The sequence below is a fragment of the Mercenaria mercenaria genome, chromosome 18 (assembly GCF_021730395.1).
Source record: "Mercenaria mercenaria strain notata chromosome 18, MADL_Memer_1, whole genome shotgun sequence".
NCBI lineage: Eukaryota > Metazoa > Mollusca > Bivalvia > Venerida > Veneridae > Mercenaria > Mercenaria mercenaria.
Window position 1 is genome coordinate 50,742,378 of NC_069378.1, and position 19,029 is coordinate 50,761,406.

General features: G+C 33.8%; 2 protein-coding genes across 2 annotated transcripts; both read left to right on the forward strand.

The window, feature by feature from the left end:
* The first annotated feature begins 5,113 nt into the window (after window positions 1–5,113).
* LOC123538931 (uncharacterized) lies at window positions 5,114–17,180 on the forward strand. The gene is made up of 6 exons (XM_045323350.2): window positions 5,114–5,167; window positions 5,446–5,597; window positions 8,152–8,243; window positions 9,082–9,184; window positions 15,859–16,005; window positions 16,715–17,180. Exons 2-6 carry the CDS (start codon window positions 5,480–5,482, stop codon window positions 16,828–16,830), a joined length of 576 nt encoding a protein of 191 aa, XP_045179285.2. The 5' UTR covers window positions 5,114–5,167; window positions 5,446–5,479; the 3' UTR covers window positions 16,831–17,180.
* An 811-nt stretch (window positions 17,181–17,991) lies between these two features.
* On the forward strand, window positions 17,992–18,786 carry LOC128550578 (uncharacterized). Its single transcript, XM_053529838.1, has one exon. The coding sequence runs from the start codon at window positions 17,992–17,994 to the stop codon at window positions 18,784–18,786; it is 795 nt and encodes a 264-aa protein (XP_053385813.1).
* Window positions 18,787–19,029: the final 243 nt, after the last annotated feature.

A 19,029-nucleotide genomic window follows, 5' to 3' on the forward strand; every position in this document is an offset into this window, starting at 1 on the left:
AATGCAAAAATGCGATATTACGTAAATTTATGTTCTCTTATGAAATAAATTGTTTTAATTTTGGTGGGTATCGTCTTGTCTAACATAACGCCTCACTGCTAATCCGCACCTGTATTTGTATTTATAGTCGTATCAGTTCAAATACTAGTCTGACAAGTTTTAATCCCACGGGATTTTCATGGGCAAATTTAGTGCAGTGGCAAGTACATTCTTTATCGGAAATCCGTAGAGGACAGATCGTTTACAAAAATTTAAAGAAGATTACGACGGAAAACTGCAGCGCTACTGTTTTGAGAATTCACAATTGAGATGAGTATACATTATATATTTTCTTTAGATGTCTGCGCTTATAATTTTGATTGCTGAACTTTCTGTTTATACGGCATTTGAATATGTCCTCTGGAAAGTATTGGAGACACGTGTTCATCGTACAATCCGCAAGATATTGGTTATTTGGTTTTATTCAATCACTGACTGAATCAGTCTGAAGTGAATTTTAGTTATAAAAAAAAAAAAAAAAAAAAAATTAACAGACATATTGAGCTGACAAACACTCACAGGTAAAACATGGGTGTGGTCGAGCGTTTTTTTTTTTTGTTTGCATGTACATGCGCAAAAATGCAGTACGTTAGTTCCTGTAAATTATTCTCGGTCATTATTATTTATGGACTTTAATCATATGTACAATATACATGTACTGGTTTCACCTGAGGTGTATTGAGGTTTATGCATTTCTAACGTACATTGTTGCGGAAATATTTTGTAACATGATTTAGTATCGCTGGGATTAATCAAAGAATTTTGCTTTGTAGCCTAATATAATTTAAAAAAAAAAAAAAAAAAAAAAAAAAAAAACAATTACAAACTATTATGTCATTAAATCAAATAGAAATATACATTTGGTTGTTTTTTACCAATTGTCAAAATTATACTTTAAGGTTCATGTAAAGTGTTTGAGACTGCCCCTCGAGTAAATTTTTGTTTCATGTTTTGAGATCTCATAGGCCTTTGTTTTGCATACATTGTATACCAAACCGTTCAGAAGGAGTAGACATGTCATTCAAGAGAGGTTGTTTTGCTCGGTACAATAATATTTCTTTTTTATGACATGTACTTTGCTTGTCCACATTCGGTTTTGTAAAAAATATCAAACTTCTTTTTCAAAAATATTTTGACATTAGGTATTTACTTATTGTGTGCCTAACATATTTCTCCAGGTACTCCCAGAGTTAAAATTGCTACAATACCTCTACATTTCAAAAATTTGCCAAAATTGCAAAACGAAAGTGAAAGTAGAGCTGTCAAAATGACAAAATACTCCTATATTTCAGAAAATATGTAAGTTAACTGTATTCCAATACTGGGAGTACCTAGATAAATATGTTACAGACACAAACAAAACGTATTTAAAGAAAAAATACTTTTGAAAAAAAAGTTTGATATTTTCTACAAAATAGAACCGTGACGGTCGAAGTACCTGCAATTTTAGACAAAATACTTATTCTCAAAGAAGCTTACCTTTGTGTCCCTACTTCCTCTAAACAATTCAGTGTATTTATAATAAATAGAAACGGTCTTCGAAGAATAAATTTCCAAAATCAAAATTCACCTGAGGGGTGGTGTCCAAACACTTTACATGAACCTTAAATATCTTGCTTCAAATGATAAAAAGCATGCTGCATAGTCTAGTTACAGCTTAACAGATCCGATGAGAAAGGAGCGACATACAATTAATTGGTTCCATGCCGTTTTCAACAGTATTTCAGTCAGATGGTTGGAGTGTTCGTAGAGACTGCACATAGGAAAATTGGTATGTAATAAGGTAATGTAAGCTTACGCTTTTTACGCGTCCAGGAACGATATTGGCTATATTAACTTGATTAGCTATACTGGCAAGAGAGCGTTCCAGTTGGGTTCGTACCATGGCATGAAACATTAACAGCTGACAAGAAAGATACGTGTATATTGGATGTTTTCATAATGTAACATATTGGTTAGCTGCTGTTTGTTAGATATCGAAAGAAATGTAAGATATATTTTCATTTTTTACATCAGCAGGGTAACCTAGATCTCAACTGTTGTAATGTATAACAGTAAATGGTAAGTGATGCTTATGAAAATTAATAACATCTGTCACAATTCTAAGTCGTAGAAATATTTCTTAAAGCACGAAAGCGTCATGTTTAAATCAAATACTTCACGGATTTATAGATATATTATTAATTCATTGTAATGAAATTACAAAGCTCTTTCAGAACTGTTAAACAATATAATGCGGACATGTTCGAAGTAAGGTAAGATGTGCTTTTCATACTTAAGTCTGGTTACTGTTTCTGAGAGTATTTTACATAAGAATAAAATCCAGCAAAACAACGAAACTTATGGAGAACGGTGCTATAGAAATAAAAACACAAACATTCTGAGCTAAATGGAATAAGCCACACTATACTTGGGAGTGCCACGAGTGATTTCCCTTGAACCAAGTTAATCGAACCGAATCTGCTCATACTTTGCATGGTTCCGTTCTGCAAAAGATTATCATATACAAGGACTTATATAAATTAATACAGATTGTTGTTATATTTTGAACAATATTCAGCTTTAAATGTATTTCTTAATGACTAAAATATGGATTTGGGTTATCAATTTTGTTACACGCTAATGAAATGCATACACATTATTTTTAGACGCAGTTCTAGCCTGTACGCTTTGATGCGAATAATCCATTACGTCAGCAACTGTAACACCAGCATTAACACGGTCAATCTCTGGTATAAGGGGCTGCAGAAAACTAATGTCGTCAACCGGCTATTCTCCCAATATCTTTAAACAGTTTAGCTATAGGAGCGGCGTGGCATGGTCGGGATCGGCAGCTATTGGGGCACCTTGTGTTGAAAGGTAACTGCTGTACCTTGTTAATTTTATTAGATCCGATTTATCTAGGTCCGTTGCATGCATTACTTAACTGCCTGCATGTAATAGAATAAGTAATTAAAATGCATTGATATAGAAAACGAAATAATCAAGAAATATCGAAAATAGGTGTAAAACAGAATTGAATCAATTATGAGAATAATGTTAATGATAATAATAATAATTATAATAACAATAATGATATGAATAATAATTTCAATAATATGAATGCAAAGAAGGCGTCACAGGAAACTGTTCAAGCATATTCTGTTTATGACGTAACAAGTCAGTGGCAGTAGGTCTCTTCTAATTGAAAATCTTATGGCTATTGGTTTCCTAATCGTCCGCCCGACCGTCCGTTCGCCTGATGTCCGTTCAAAATAAATAGATAATACATTTTGACTGAAACCTCAGCAAAAGGTTTCATGATGACCCTGGCTTATAGTAATCGAACTATTGGATAATATGTACATGTACCTGACTGACATTGTAGCATTTAAAGATATACAATATGTAAAATATGCAGCGAGTTTCATAGATTTTGATACATCTTAAAAATTAAGGTACATAGCAAAAGGCAATTTCTAGCTCTAGACTTTAACTGTTTTTCAATGACCTGCTGTACCTATTGAGTAAACGTGTATTCACTGCATACCTCGTTTTGGCGAATTTTATTTTCATAAAATGTTGAGTGGCCCTCAATACACGTAATGTGCATTTCGGTATGGCATATTGTAAATCTTATTAGTACTAAAATCTAAAATGCATTACATTCGTTGAAATCTATAGTTATCATCTTATATCATAGTGATCGGTGAGAGCATCTTTGCCTCGTTTCTCATTAGTGAGAAGTACTAGAACCTACAATTTCCTATTAGGTCTTTGGTATGTTCTGCGCTTATTTTCATAGTTTTCTGCACCTTCGCGCTGCTATGTTGCTTCCAGGCATTTAGCTGGAGCTTTGTCTTTCATATTTTCTCATCATTTTCATATATACCATGCTATATATTTACAATATGCCATAATTTTCATTTGAAAATTTATAATAAAGTCTCGGCCTTATCCCACATAATTTTGTTTTGTTTTTGCTATATTACTTGGTACATTCACTTTTGTCTTAGAACCGATGAACTCCCTTATGCAGTCGGACCCGTACTGTAGACAGCCTCCAAAAAATATAACCTGCTTACTATGGTCACACGTCACCTGTCTTGAGAAAATATGTTTTCACAAATACCGACATTTTTCAGTCCCCAAGGGAGGTTCTGCAGCCGGGTTTGACTGTATATATATATATATATATATATATAAATACCCTAGCACCCACCAATAAATTAACATCGCACTTATATATAGGGCTAAAGGGCGAAACAACAATGCCTTCAAGCTAACACCATAGTTAATAAGTTCATTAAAAGTTTGGAGTTCTGTTTACATTTCAGTTGATAGAAATTGTTCAAACCCAAGTTGGCGCAATATTCGTAACAGCTGAGGTCGTTAGTAGCTGGGATGTTATTGATCGGCCGCCTAATAAATTTAAATATTTTAAAAGATTTCCCGTAAACGAAACGTTTGATGAGGTCAAAATCAATTTGGCATGGTCTTATACGCCACCTTAAGTTACAGTGTACCATGGTATCAGTAATTATAACACTGGGGGTGTGGTTATAGGGACTAATTTGTCTGCAGGGTAACAAAACAGTAACAATTGATTGTCTCTAAAACAAATCTTGAAAATGACTGATGTCAACATTTATTTCTATAACGGACCAAGCAATATTTTTTAGTTTAAAACTTGTATGGTAATATTTTCTAGATAATGAAGGGTTTAAAAGTATGCTGCTATCTTTAAAATTTGGGCAATGAAGCCGTAACGACCTTCGGTAATTTCCGTGTAATTATGTATTTCAGCAGTAAACACCAATGAATTCCAAAGTCGTATATGGAGTATACGTATTTTGTCGATTGTCATTGTTCAGTAACCGTATACTACATGATACTGGTCCAGACACAAAATAATGTAACAATTAATGTAGAATATGTCTACGGTTGATAAGCATTTGACAGAATAATTTTAGTCATTACATATGAAAAAAATATAATGAGTACGTTTTATCGTAAAATTGATATAATAACACTAAATTATGACAATTATTTATTCATATTAGGCGTATGTTTATTATTACTAATATATATGCTAATACAGTACAGATTCCGAGCACTTCTAAGTGAGAGTCACAGTCCTAAAACATCGGTAAGTTATTTGCAATTTTATTTTTATTTCTTATTTTATTTTCATCTAAACACTTAAACATTTGCGAAGCATGTTCAAATTTTCAACGCATCAAAAAAATTCAAGTAATATTTTATCATCGTGAATTCAAAAAACCTAGAGTTTGATGATCTGAAATAAGTACTTTGCATCAGGTTTAAAATAGTACATACTTTGCATGTATAGATAAACACTGTTTAACGAATGCTGCAAAATATGTAATTGTTTAGCAGTAAAGAATGCAAACATTGTCATTTCAGGTAGCTATCATTCGTTGAGAACATAATCACGGAAATGGACATCAAAGCATATTTTCTTCAAAGTTGTATGCTACTGTCGTGTGTTTTGTCAATGACACAAGCATGCATGTGTAGACCAAACCTCAAAGCTGAAGCCTGTAAATCAGATTTCGGTAAGTGTGCAAAATTTTCAATAAATGTTTTTATCAAAAATAAAAAAAAAAAATCCCGTAGGGCATATTGCTATTTGATTAAAGTTTAGACTGCATTTCAGCGCTATTTGTTTTAGAAAGGGTTCGTCTCCTAATTGACTTTTCGTTTTCTGAAACCAATGTCATTTTAATAAAAAAAATCAAACAAGCCAACAAACTGAACAACGATTGTGATAGACATTTTGAAAGAAGTTTATGACGTGTAGATTTCAATTTAGTAATAGAAATAACTATATACAGTTAGCAGAGATGTATGTCAAACGTTTAAACCCATTAATTACGAAAATGGTGAGATTGTTGATTAATTAAGATCTACATTCATGAAGCAATGATTCAAATGGTAACTTTTATGTATTTTGTATGATGAAATAACTCAGTTATTTTGCTCTTTTGAATATAATGCCCACAACTTGTCCACTATGGCATGTCAAACGTTGCTAAATTATATATGTATGTTATTATTATTGTATGTTTGTTATATGTAAGGCATAGGAACATTGAGAGGCATAATAGACTGTGTGAACTGTGTGATAAACTAACCATTGAAGACGAGTTTCATTTTGTGTTGGAGTGTGATGCCTTTAAAGACTTGCGTATTAGCTACATACCTCGCTATTATAGACAGAGGCCAAGTATGTTCAAATTCGTGGATTTAATGAAAACGGACAATAAACGTTTACTCCATAACATTGCTCTATACTTATTAAAAGCTTTTCAAAAGAGAAATGACTTACTGAATCGTGAATGAAATAGACACTCTCGTTAAATATTGCTATTATTGTGTTTATTTGTAAAGGTTATTTCATACTTGTACTATTTGTTACCATGCATTGCTAGTATTTACCATTGTTTATGTCTATATGCTGTATTATGCATTCGACTAATAAATTCTCTGTTCTGTTCTGTTCTGTTCTGTTATTGTTTTTCAATGTCGTGACATTTATATTCTAAAGTTTGTAATTGTTGTTGTGTATGTCGTTACTCTTATTATATGTTCGATATTCTTATGTTATTGTTACTCGATATTTCGTTAATGTTATTGTATCTTTGAGTTTGTTATTCAATAAGAATATCGAATAACGACATATACAGTAACAATGGTAAGAAGACACGACATTGACTAACAATATCAAAGGTAAAATAACAGTAAAGAAATATAGAATAACAATGATGATTTTTACCATACGAATGTCGAACATACAATAAGAATAACGACATATATAATAACAAATTCAAATTCAAAAAAATATATAATAACAATGGTAAGACTAAGAATATGAATGACACGGCATTGAATAACAATATCAAAGTTACAATAATAATAACGAAATATAGAATAACAATAATACTTTTACCATAAGAATATCGAAGACGACATACACATTATCAATAACAACATTTAAGGTTTAGGAGTATATCACCAAAACACAGAAATATTTTATAAACGAACAACATCGTTACCAATATTTTACCTGACCATTACATGTTCTGCCGTACTGTCCCGTACTGAAAATATTCTGAAAAAGTTGTCCCCCTTTGAAAATGAATGCCATTTGTAAAGAAATAAAAATAAACAATTGCTGAAAACTGTGTTCAACCTAGTTATGTGAAATTTCAACACTCGCACGCTATTACAAATGCATCAAAACAAACATGTGTAACAGTTCCTTGAAAATGGTGAGTTTTTAAAAGCGCTTGACTGTCTGGAAGTGGGGCCTGTTTAAACAGTTCTTTTTTCGGAATTCAATGCTTATATCAGTATACTGACACTTGTTTTGTAGAGTAATATAAGTAATATACACGCTATCATTACAAAAACAACAAAACAAGTGTCAGTATACTAATATAAACATTGAATTCCGAAAAAAAGACTGCCTAAATGGGACCCACTTCCGGGCAGTCAAACGCCTCCAAAAACTCACCATTTTCAAAGAACTGTTACACATGTTAGTTTTGATTCATTTGCAATCGCATGCGAGTGTTGAAATTTCACATAATTAAGTGGAACACTGTTTTCAGCAATTGTTTATTTTTATTTCTTTACAAATGGCATTCATTTTCAAAGGGGGACAACTTTTTCAGAATATTTTCAGTACAGGACAGTACGGCAGAACATGTAATGGTTAAGTAAAATATTGGTAACGATGTTATTCGTTTATAAAATATTTCTGTGTTTTGGTGATATACTCCTAAACCTAAAAGTATGAATGGCATTGAATAACAATAGCAGACATACAATCATAATAAAAAAATTTATATAATTTAGCAACGCTTGACATGCCATAGTCTACAATATACGATTATTTCTATTTAAGGGTCATTTTGTATTTCATTGCGGCAATTTAGTCTTTATAGATAAAATGCAAAAAGTGTATCTATATTTTTCGTCTTAAATGCCGATATATGAAATCTATATTTATGATATAAATAATATTGATTAGCTAAACACTTCAATTATAATATTAACTCTTTAGAAATAGATACAAACTAAATATCTACTGTATTTACTTTTCAGTAATCGTTGCTAAAGTTCGAGAGGAGCGAGAGATGATGTCGCAAAAAGGATGGGTTTTCCATTACAGTTTAAGCGTCTCAAAAGTCCTAAAAGTATGTATAAAAACTTTGAAGACTTGTCAAAATTTATACATTTTTACATTTAAGAATCAACAGCAAGAAATCAACGTCAAATTTGACAGAATACTACGGTGCCCCGTTGGGCCACTGCGGCATGTTTATTAGGATGAATTTAAGTCGTAACGACGAAACTACAAAACTGAAAAGACGAAAGAACGACGGTGAAAAGTATTAACTAAAATCATGAACAATAAGCCTCAATGGCTCGAATAAAACATCTAACATATTTCATAACTATTCCAGCTAGCTAAGATGAATGAAATAGAAAATATTACATTCTGTAACTTTGGGGATGAAACAGAAGTAACTTTGATAGATACTAAGATGATCGATCGTCCAGCACAATGGGCACGAAATTATCTCCTCATAACATAGCCTTCCCACTAAAATATTCCTTCTATTTGTATGCAATGTGTTCATTGCAACGCGTGTTTAATCTTTGACCGTAGCGTGTTTGTGTGATCTAAATTTAATTTGTATGCAATGTGTGCATTGCTACGCGTGTTTAATCTTTGACCGTTACATGTTTGTGTGATCGCAATTAATTCAATTGCCAGACGTGTTATCTTTGACCGCTAAATGTGTTGTGTAATCTATATTGAATTATTTCAATTTGTATTTAGCGTGTTCATTACTTTAAGTATTTAACCATGATATATAATAAGTATTCAGCATGCACACAATGTTCTCTCTGCGTATGGCATATGTGTTTATATATGCAATATAATAATCTATGTACACAATGTTCTTTCTGCGTATGGCATATGTGTTTATATATGCAATATAATAATCTATGTATAATGTACACTAGTCCAGCGATGCTTACGAGGGAGCAGAGAAAATTATGCAGACAAAGCTGCGCGGAGATGGATGCGGGGACCAGTTAAAGAAAGGGCATACATATATTTTTGCAGGTAAAACCATTTTTATTTACTCCGGCAGGACCTAATGTTAAGTTATATATCATAAAAGTGAGCGATATATTTTTTATAACTGTATGAATCACATGATTTGAAAGATTTAGAAGTTACTTACGGGACATGCATATTTATTCACAGGAACGCAACAGATACCTATTACCCAATAGCAATAATAAAATGTTTGCATATACTGTTGTATCATCTGATTCACCAAAAAAACAACATTTTTTAATCCTGATTCACGAATAAACATATATTCTATAAACAAAATATAAAGTCATATCTCGTCTCCTATTATCTAGAATAAGTGTTAACCTTAGGAGCATGTACAAATAGTGCCGACTACACTTTAGTATTTACAATTATTCTTGCATAAAAACTACTTTTTTCACTGCATCCGCCCATGTATTAACGGGAGAAAAATCGTGTGCAAACAAGGCAATTCACGTGCTGTTAATACCCGATTTTTATTTTTGAAATGCTTTTCCAGGGACGTATAATTTATGTAATTCTGCGCAGATTGACATCTGGTATCTGCGTCATTTTTCTTTCATAAAAACCTCTTCTTGAAGCATTAAAGATGCAATCTAAACCATAGAATGTTTTACTGTATCAGTAACTAACGCCAAATGTGCTGCCTCAACATTGTTCGTACTCGTTTCTTCCCTTGTTTACTCCCATTTTAAAACTCTGCGTCAATTCAGATTTTGTAGACAACCGTCAATGTTAAAGAATCGCGTTTTAATACCTGTACGGTTCTTTGTTTTTAGGTATCATATTTATGATTTTGGTAAGTATCTGTCAGTATGTTTTTATCTAATTTCTCGAAGAATTTATATAAACAGCTTTGAAACTTGACACTACGTTCGTACTCATCCGTACTCCAACTGCGTGTCCGTACTCAATATAACTCGAATGTAAAGTTATTATTCTTGAAATTGTGATCGAGTCCACCAAATTGTGAAATGATATGAACAATTATTGGTAATTTTATGTTTGTAATAACGAGAGATAAAAAATCGCTTAAAAACATTCAGGATGTGCTTTTGAAAGTGTTGTTTATTTCCGGGCCCTGGATACGGATATTTAAAACATGTTTACCGTTTCCAAGAACAACTGGAATGGTAAATAAAAAATGTACCGGAATCGTCAAGTCATCACATATGAAAATAATACATAATCGTCGTGAGATATATTTTTATGCAAGAATAGCGACAATACACATTTGTTTTGTGTATTAACGTCTGCAGACGTTAATACACAAAAAAACGTGTATTATCCCTACAATGATCTGATTCCATTTCAAAGGTGTGTTTGTATCTTTTTTGTTGTACTTAGAAAGTTCAAGATCTTATTTTGTTAAGAAAATTTTGTTACAATATTTTGGTTAAGTTATATCAAATCTTTAATCAGATAAAACAAATGTAATTGGAGGACAATGACCACAAACAGATACAGGTCAGAGGGAGTAAAATGCCGATTTGACTAAAGGCATCTACACGTAACCATTTTGCTACTATTTATAGTTTTATGAACTGTGCGAAAGATTTTTTGGTAAATATTTTAAAATTATGTGCAGTGCGGAAAAGTTATACACCATTAACAATATAAATTGGTCATAAAGTGGAATATTATTTCAGAAATCAATAACGCAAGAAGTGTAAACTGCAGTAAAACTTAAAGGTATGGGGTTTGTTCTTGACTGTTAAGCTTGTTCAAGTTTTTATGATGGGTAAGACAAAAACTCTCTGATAATATACCTTACTTAATTGTACAGGCTAATAATTTTCTGAAATATAATCATACCAAATATAACAATCAATACAGACTTTTAAAGAGTATGGCAACTAAAATTGCACAAAACGTTATTTGTCACCTTAGAAATTAATATCATACCAAATATTTACTAACCCGATATTGAATGTATCGCGTCAAAATATGAGTTGTCTTTAACAGTATAAGTCTAAACATATTCTACTCAAGGATTTCTTGTAACATTTACAAAGCAGCACTTTAGGCACTAGACAGAAATCTGTTAGTTTACGGTTGTCCTCTCCTTAATTTAAATGACCAGCCATATGAGCGTAGAACTTAACCCTTAGCCTGCTGCAGGCGAATTTAACAGCCTTTGCAAACAGCTTGGAACCAGATCAGACGCCGATTAAATCGGCGTCTGATCAGGTTCCAAGCTGTTTGCTACTCTGACAATATTTCTTCCAATTTTGGAGCAAACTGAATGAACTTTACAATTTTAGCAGACGACATTTCCAGCAGACGACAATTTATCTAGCATGTTAAACTGAATTGAGCTTTTTCTTCGCTCAAGCATGATATGGATGTCTCTATCAGCGTATATCCCGTACCCAGTCAGCGTATATCCCGTACCCAGTCAGCGTATATCCCGTACCCAGTCAGCGTATATCCCGTACCCAGTCACAAACAAATCATGTAACTTATAATACCGGGAGTTGCTTCTAGTTTAACATGGTCTCAAAATATAACGGTTCTCATAAATTCATAGTGTATATATTTCTGTACAGTGTTGCTGCTTCTATAAAAAGTAAAACAAATTTCGAAATGTATATAATAATTTGCTATTACAAGTTCTATTTGATTGACATACAAATTGGACAAAACTATGATATAATTGGTTTAAATGTTTAACCAGACTCATAAAATGTGTGATAATGAACATTTACATAATGTCAGCATAATAATTGCTGTTTCACATTTCATTGTTATTAAATAAATATGTTTACCACATTTTTGTACTATTACTGTATCGTATTAATGACACGTTATATTTGTGCTTGCAAATGTCTTTTCCGAGAATTTATTAACGTTAACCTTTAGCCAGCTAATTTTCTAAAATGGACTGGTACATAATTCGATTTGGGCAGTACCATTTATCATTCTAAGGGGTTTTCACTGAACATTTACTGATTGAATAGCGAGCAGTGCAGATCACTATCAGCCTGCACAGATGTTCATGCTGATCTTGGTCTGCAATGGTCGCAAAGGTAGAATCACTGGCCACCAGCAGCTAAAGGTTAACTATCATAAATATCTCCCCGTACTTTTACTCATTGTTGTTATATCTTCTGGCCATCTTGAATCATGGAGAACCTTCATTTTTATTGTAAAAGAATTTAGCTTAAGCCGGTGCTAGCGGCCGTAAAGGGTGTTGCACATTTCATTACCTTTCACGACCAGACTCAGTCAAACTGAGTTGTTCTGAGTCTGTTTTTTATGTTGCTTGGTTATGTTCTATGCTTCCACAGCATTTTTTCTTTTGACACGTCAGATCTGCGCCCAGAATCAACTAGCCGTGTGTCGGTTACTTTGTATCAGAAGCTCCCAAAAATACATTTCTTTCGATGTCCTGTGTTTTATGTTTTCCAAACATTAAAGACTGAGACTCTTTTTAGCTCACCTGTCACATAGTGACAAGGTGAGCTTTTGTGATCACCCTTCGTCCGTCGTCAGTCCGTCCGTCCGTCCGTCCGTGCGTCCGTCTCGTGCGTCCGTCAACAATTTCTTGTCTGCACGATACTGGTTTCATTTATGATTTTATTTTAACCAAACTTGCACACAACTTGTATCACCATAAGATCTCGGTTCCTTTCTTGAACTGGCCAGATCCCATTACAGGTTCCAGAGTTATGGCCCCTGAAAGGGCAAAATAAGCTATTTTGACCTTGTCTGCATAATAGCAGCTTTATTTATAATTTGATTTTTACCAAACTGGCACACAACTTGTATCACCATAAGATCTCGGTTCGTTTCTTGAACTGGTCAGATTCCCTTATGGGTTCCAGAGCTATTGCCCCTGAAAGGGCCAGAATTAGCTATTTTGACCTTGTCTGCACAATAGCAGCTTCATTAATGATTTTATTTTAACCAAACTTGCACACAACCTGTATCACTATATGATCTTGGTTCCTTTCTTGAACTGGCCAGATTCCGTTATGGGTTCCAGAGTGATGGCCCCTGAAAGGGCCAGAATTAACTATTTTGACCTTGTCTGCATACTAGCAGCTTTATTTATGATTTGAATTTAATCAAACTTGCACAAAAATTGTGTCACCATAAGATCTCGGTTCCTTTCTTGAACCGGCCAGATCCCCTAATGGATTCCAGAGTTATGGCCCCTGAAAGGGCCAAAATTAGCTATTTTGACCTTGTCTGCACAATAGCAGCTTCATTTATGATTTGATTTTAACGAAACTTGCACAAAACTTGTATCACCATAAGATCTTGGTTCCTTTCTTGAACTGGCAAGATTCCTTCATGGGTTCCAGAGTTATGGCCCCTTAAAGGTCCAAAATTTGCTATTTCGGCTTGTGCAGCCATATAGAGACTTCATTTATGGTTTTATTTGATACAAACTTCCAAAATATCTTCAACAACAATAAATCTTGGATTCCATGACAAATCAGATCCATTCGTAGGTTCCAGAGTTATTTTATATCTGATTACCTCCCCTGATTGTAATCAAAATGGATTTATATCAGTAAGTACTTACAGGACTTATTTGAAATTTCATTATTGTCATTAGTTGGACTGAGCCAATGAGGGTAGATAACTATGGACTGATTTTATGTCAAATTACCTCCTTTTATTTCAAATTAAAATGGGTATATCTCCGTAACTAATGAAGATACTGATCTGAAATTTCATATATGTCAGAAGAATTATTTGGCAGATCCTTCTTTTGTTAACCTACAATCATTTTTAGCTCGACTATTCGAAGAATAAGTAGAGCTATCCTACTCACCACGGCGTCGGCGTCGGCGTCGGCGTCGGCGTCACACCCTGGTTAAGTTTTTTGTACCAGTCCACATTTTGACAAAGTCTTTTGAGATAAAGCTTTGAAACTTTCAACACTTGTTTACCATCACCATGTCCAGTTATAGGCAAGAGTACATAACTCTGTCAAGCATTTTGACTGAATTATGGCCCCTTTTGACTTAGAAATCTTGGTTAGGTTTTTCGTATCAGTTCATATTTTGACAAAGTCTTTTGAGATAAAGCTTTGAAACTTTCAACACTTGTTTACCATCACCATGTCCAGTTATAGGCAAGAGTACAGAACTCTGTCAAGCATTTTGACTGAATTATGGCCCCTTTTGACTTAGAAATGTTGGTTAAGTTTTTCGTATCAGTTCATATTTTGACAAAGTCTTTTGAGATAAAGCTTTGAAACTTTCAACACTTGTTTACCATCACCATGTCCAGTTATAGGCAAGAGTACAGAACTCTGTCAAGCATTTTGACTGAATTATGGCCCCTTTTGACTTAGAAATGTTGGTTAAGTTTTTCGTACCAGTTCATATTTTGACAAAGTCTTTTGAGATAAAGCTTTGAAACTTTCAACACTTGTTTACCATCACCATGTCCAGTTGTAGGCAAGAGTACATAACTCCATCAAGCATTTTGGTTGAATTATGGCCCCTTTTTGACTTAGAAATCTTGGTTAAGTTTTTCGTACCAGTCCACATTTTGACAAAGTCTTTTGAGATAAAGCTTTGAAACTTTCAACACTTGTTTACCATCACAATATCCAGTTGTAGGCAAGAGTACATAACTCCATCAAGCATTTTGACTGAATTATGGCCCCTTTTGACTTAGAAATCTTGGTTAAGTTTTTCGTACCAGTTTATATTTTGTGTAAAGTGTTTGACATATGGCTTTGAAACTTTTATATCTATTTCAGTATAATAGTCTCTATCAATAGGCAAGAGTACGTAACTCTCTCGTTTTTTTTTGGCTGAATTATGGCCCTTTTTGAACTTGGAAACTGGTTCTGTTTTGTATATGTCCATGTTTTGTCAAGACTATTTGACATATGTCTTTTAAACTTTAAACACTTGTTTATCATTATGATTTCCATCTCTAGGCAAGAGTACATAACTCTGACAACTATTTTGACTGAATTATGGCCATTTTTGGACTTTCAAATTTGTTCAGTTTTTTTTACAAGTCAGCATTTTGTCAAAACTATTTGAACTGTGGCTTTGAAACTTTTAACACTAGTTTATCAACATGATTTCCATCTGTAGGCAAGAGTACATAACTCTGTCAACTATTTTGACTGAATTATGGCCCTTTTTGGACTTGGAAATTAGTTAAATTTTTCATAAATCCATGTTTTGCCTAACATATAACTTAACATATTTGCCATCATGGTCACACATTGCCATTTAGTGCAAGACTAATCGAAATCCACAAATAAAGGAACATTTTTTGTTTAATCCATTTTTTTGTTTAGTCTGAAAATCTATGGAAATATTTTGACCCCATTCTTCAATCAATTCTTCGAATAGTCGAGCGCGCTGTCATCCGACAGCTCTTGTTTTTAATTACTTCCCTTTTACGTTACTATAAATAGCTTGTTTTTTAGTAACTTTTTTATTATTGGCCGAAGGGAAAAACCGAGACCACTTTTCTGTGATACAACATGGATGGTACCTCCAAGTTTTAAGTGTATTTTGACATATCTGTACCTTGTAAGAATTTTTTTTCTTTTTGGTTAAATTTCTTCCTTTTGGTGTTCCTGTCCTTTGGATATTTTTTCTGAGGACCTTCTTGTCCTCAAGTGCAATGATAACAGGTGAGCGATATAGGGCCATCATGGCCCTCTTGTTTGATATTTCATTTCGTTGTAGGACACGTGGGTAAATTTGTTGACGAAGGAAATGTTAGAATGTTTCTGGAAACGGAATTCTGCAATTATATAGATTTTAAAGATTTGGACCTGAACAAGGAAGTCAAGGAGGAGATAAACGACCTGATTCAAAATCCACCAGCTTGTCGTATGTATTACGTAATGCTCTGCTGGGGTCAAATTAACGGGGCATCCGTGGCCTGGCGGATATGATCACTCGCCCCTCACCAATATGTGTTCGAGACTCCCTCGGGGTGTTATACTTTTCATGTAAGGAAACCTACCAGCTATTTTAAGGAAAGTCGGTGGTTCTACAAAGTTGCTCACCCGTTCCGGTATTTTACCGTTTTTACGAAAAGTTATACCCACGTTGGGCTACCGAGGAATGTCGGATTACCTAATCACGGAAGTTCTCGGGTGTAATTACGGGCTTATTCCTTAAAGGGATATATTAGTAGAATTTTAGACGATATGCGTGAGCGCGCAATTATTTTGTCTTTGCTAACGTTCTTGTGTTGTTCGTCTTATCTTGATATGACGATTGTTCATATGTCGGCTGTCATATTGGGATTTATTTCAAGAACACGTCTTTTTTTCTGTCTTCGCTGACATAACAATGTAAATTATGGGTCTGTTTACCACTTCTTTACTTGAATATGTAAACCGGATTTAAAATTGCAGAAAAACCTATGTAATGTTTACAAGAGATTGCCATTTTAAAAATATCAATTAGTGCGTTTCTAAAATATACTGAACTCTAAATTATTCAAGCGTATTATGATTTCTTACTACTTGCTATTATTGCCGTTTTCACGTTAAATGATATTTTTCATAGAATTAATTTTATCTCTTTATAGTTGAACGACGTGCCGACGTGGAGAGGCTGGGTGCATTCAACGACCCTTACAAATCTTTCGACATGTTTAAGATGAGGCGGTGGAATCACCCGTTCCAGAAAAAGGATTCTGAATAATTCATAACAATACGATTACACAGTTTTTATTCCTGTGATGTTAAGATAAAACATAAACTATGACAGATGTGCTTGAAGTGTTTAACTCTTAGCCTGCTGCAGGCGAATTTAACAGCCTTTGTAAACAGCTTGGAACCAGATCAGACGCCGATTAAATCGGCGTCTGATCAGGTTCCAAGCTGTTTGCTACTCTGACAATATTTCTTCCAATTTTGGAGCAAATTGAATGAACTTTACAATTTTAGCAGACGACATTTCCAGCAGACGACAATTTATCTAGCATGCTAAAGGTTAAGAACCACCTCCTACTACATGTACATATAAGTAATATAAAATAAATAAGAATTTGACATGTTTTTACATTTGTTTGTAACTTTGACCCTAAAATATCGAAAAATAAAAGTTTTATAATGCATATAGGACGGATGTGCAGTTTTCAACAGACCGTTGTTCAACGTTGTGTTGGTGTTTTACTGTGTTTCTGTACCTCTTAAATTAACGCTAGGGCAGGGTATAAGTGCGTTTTAAACTTCAACGTGGTCACACCAGGAAAAAATACCCCTATAGCAGTGTATTTGTGGATGTATGAATCACTGGCATTTGCACAAAAATACACGGACAAGGTAAAAGAATGACTACAAGGATAAAAAATGAAACGCAACATGAAACATTTATGAAATGTCACCTAACACTTATAAAACTTATTATAAAAAAACTATGAATAATTGTAAAAGAAAGTGTATCTATTTTGCGATAAAGGCATGTATTTTTTTCCTATTTAAATTTATGTCCATACTTTCATGAAGTTCCCCTGTACTTCGAATCGGTGCTGTTATTTCTTTGGCCCGCGGAATACGTTCAATTTACACGTGAAAAGGAGTTCCGCTTTAGCCAGTGCAAGTAGATGTGACGATTGTTGTGTATTTTATTACCTCTCATTAACAAACTAAGTCCGTCAGTCTGCTATTATATTTTATTTTATGCTTATTGGTGAAATATTGGAAAATAGCAGTGAGATATAAATCGATATCACCCACAGTTGTTGTTGTTGCCGGACTACTTTTTCTGAAAAATGTAAACAAAACTGGAATGCTTCCCTTGCCAATATGACGTTGTCAGTAACCTCCCTTGAATAGCGTCTATGGTAACAGATAGTCAAGGATGGATTTCCTTAATAAAGATGGAAATTTGGTTGAAGGGTTATTGGACTTACTATTTGATGAAAATATGATGGAAAACTTAGATGATTTTCCTACTGTGGAGAAAGATTTTAATGTTTTAACTCAAGCTCCCTCGACAACACCAAGCAACAGGTTTAAAGCTGTATCAGCTGAGGATGTAGAGAATTTCCTAGAAACAAACCAAAACAAAAACACAAAAAGGAAAACAACAGGTGACATAAACCTGTTCCAGTCATTTTTACAGTCAAAAGGTAAACATAGAAACCTGGAATTTATTCCACCAGATCTATTGAACCAATATCTAAGTGAATTTCTACTGTCCGTGACAAAGAAAGATGGCTCTGAATATGAGCCAACTACACTGAGGGGTCTAATGGGTTCAGTTGATAGGCATTTAAGGTCTAAAAACTACCAGTATTCTGTTATGTCAAGTATTGAATTTGCCAGGTCCAGGCAAGTGTTAAAAACTAAACAAAAACACCTTAAAAGCCTAGGGAAAGGCAATAAGTCAAAAGCTGCCGACCCTTTAGATGAGGAACTCATAGAAAAATTCCACGAATGTGGTATACTAGGTAATACAAATCCAGAATCCCTCATTTATTCCATGTGGATGATTTGTACTCTGCATTTTGGCATGAGAACAGGGCAAGAGGCATATAATCTCAGATGGGGCGATATCCAATTGAAAGAGGATTCACTGGGGGAGTATCTTATTTACGACACAGAGCGGCAAACAAAGACGAGAAATGGAACCAATGTGATACGAGGTAATTAAAACACAGAAAAACTATCGTGAAAAAATTCAACTGTCTCCCTATTGATTTAATTCATAATTACACTAACAACGTATTTTAGTTTTTATTCTCATGGAAGATTGATGTTTTTCGTCAAATGAGTTTTCCTCGTTAAATAAAGGCTTTATTATTATTATTATTATTATTATTATTATTCTAATATGGCTAACAATGCTTTAATCATCACAACGATGTTATGTTGACGTCATGCCAACGTGATATTT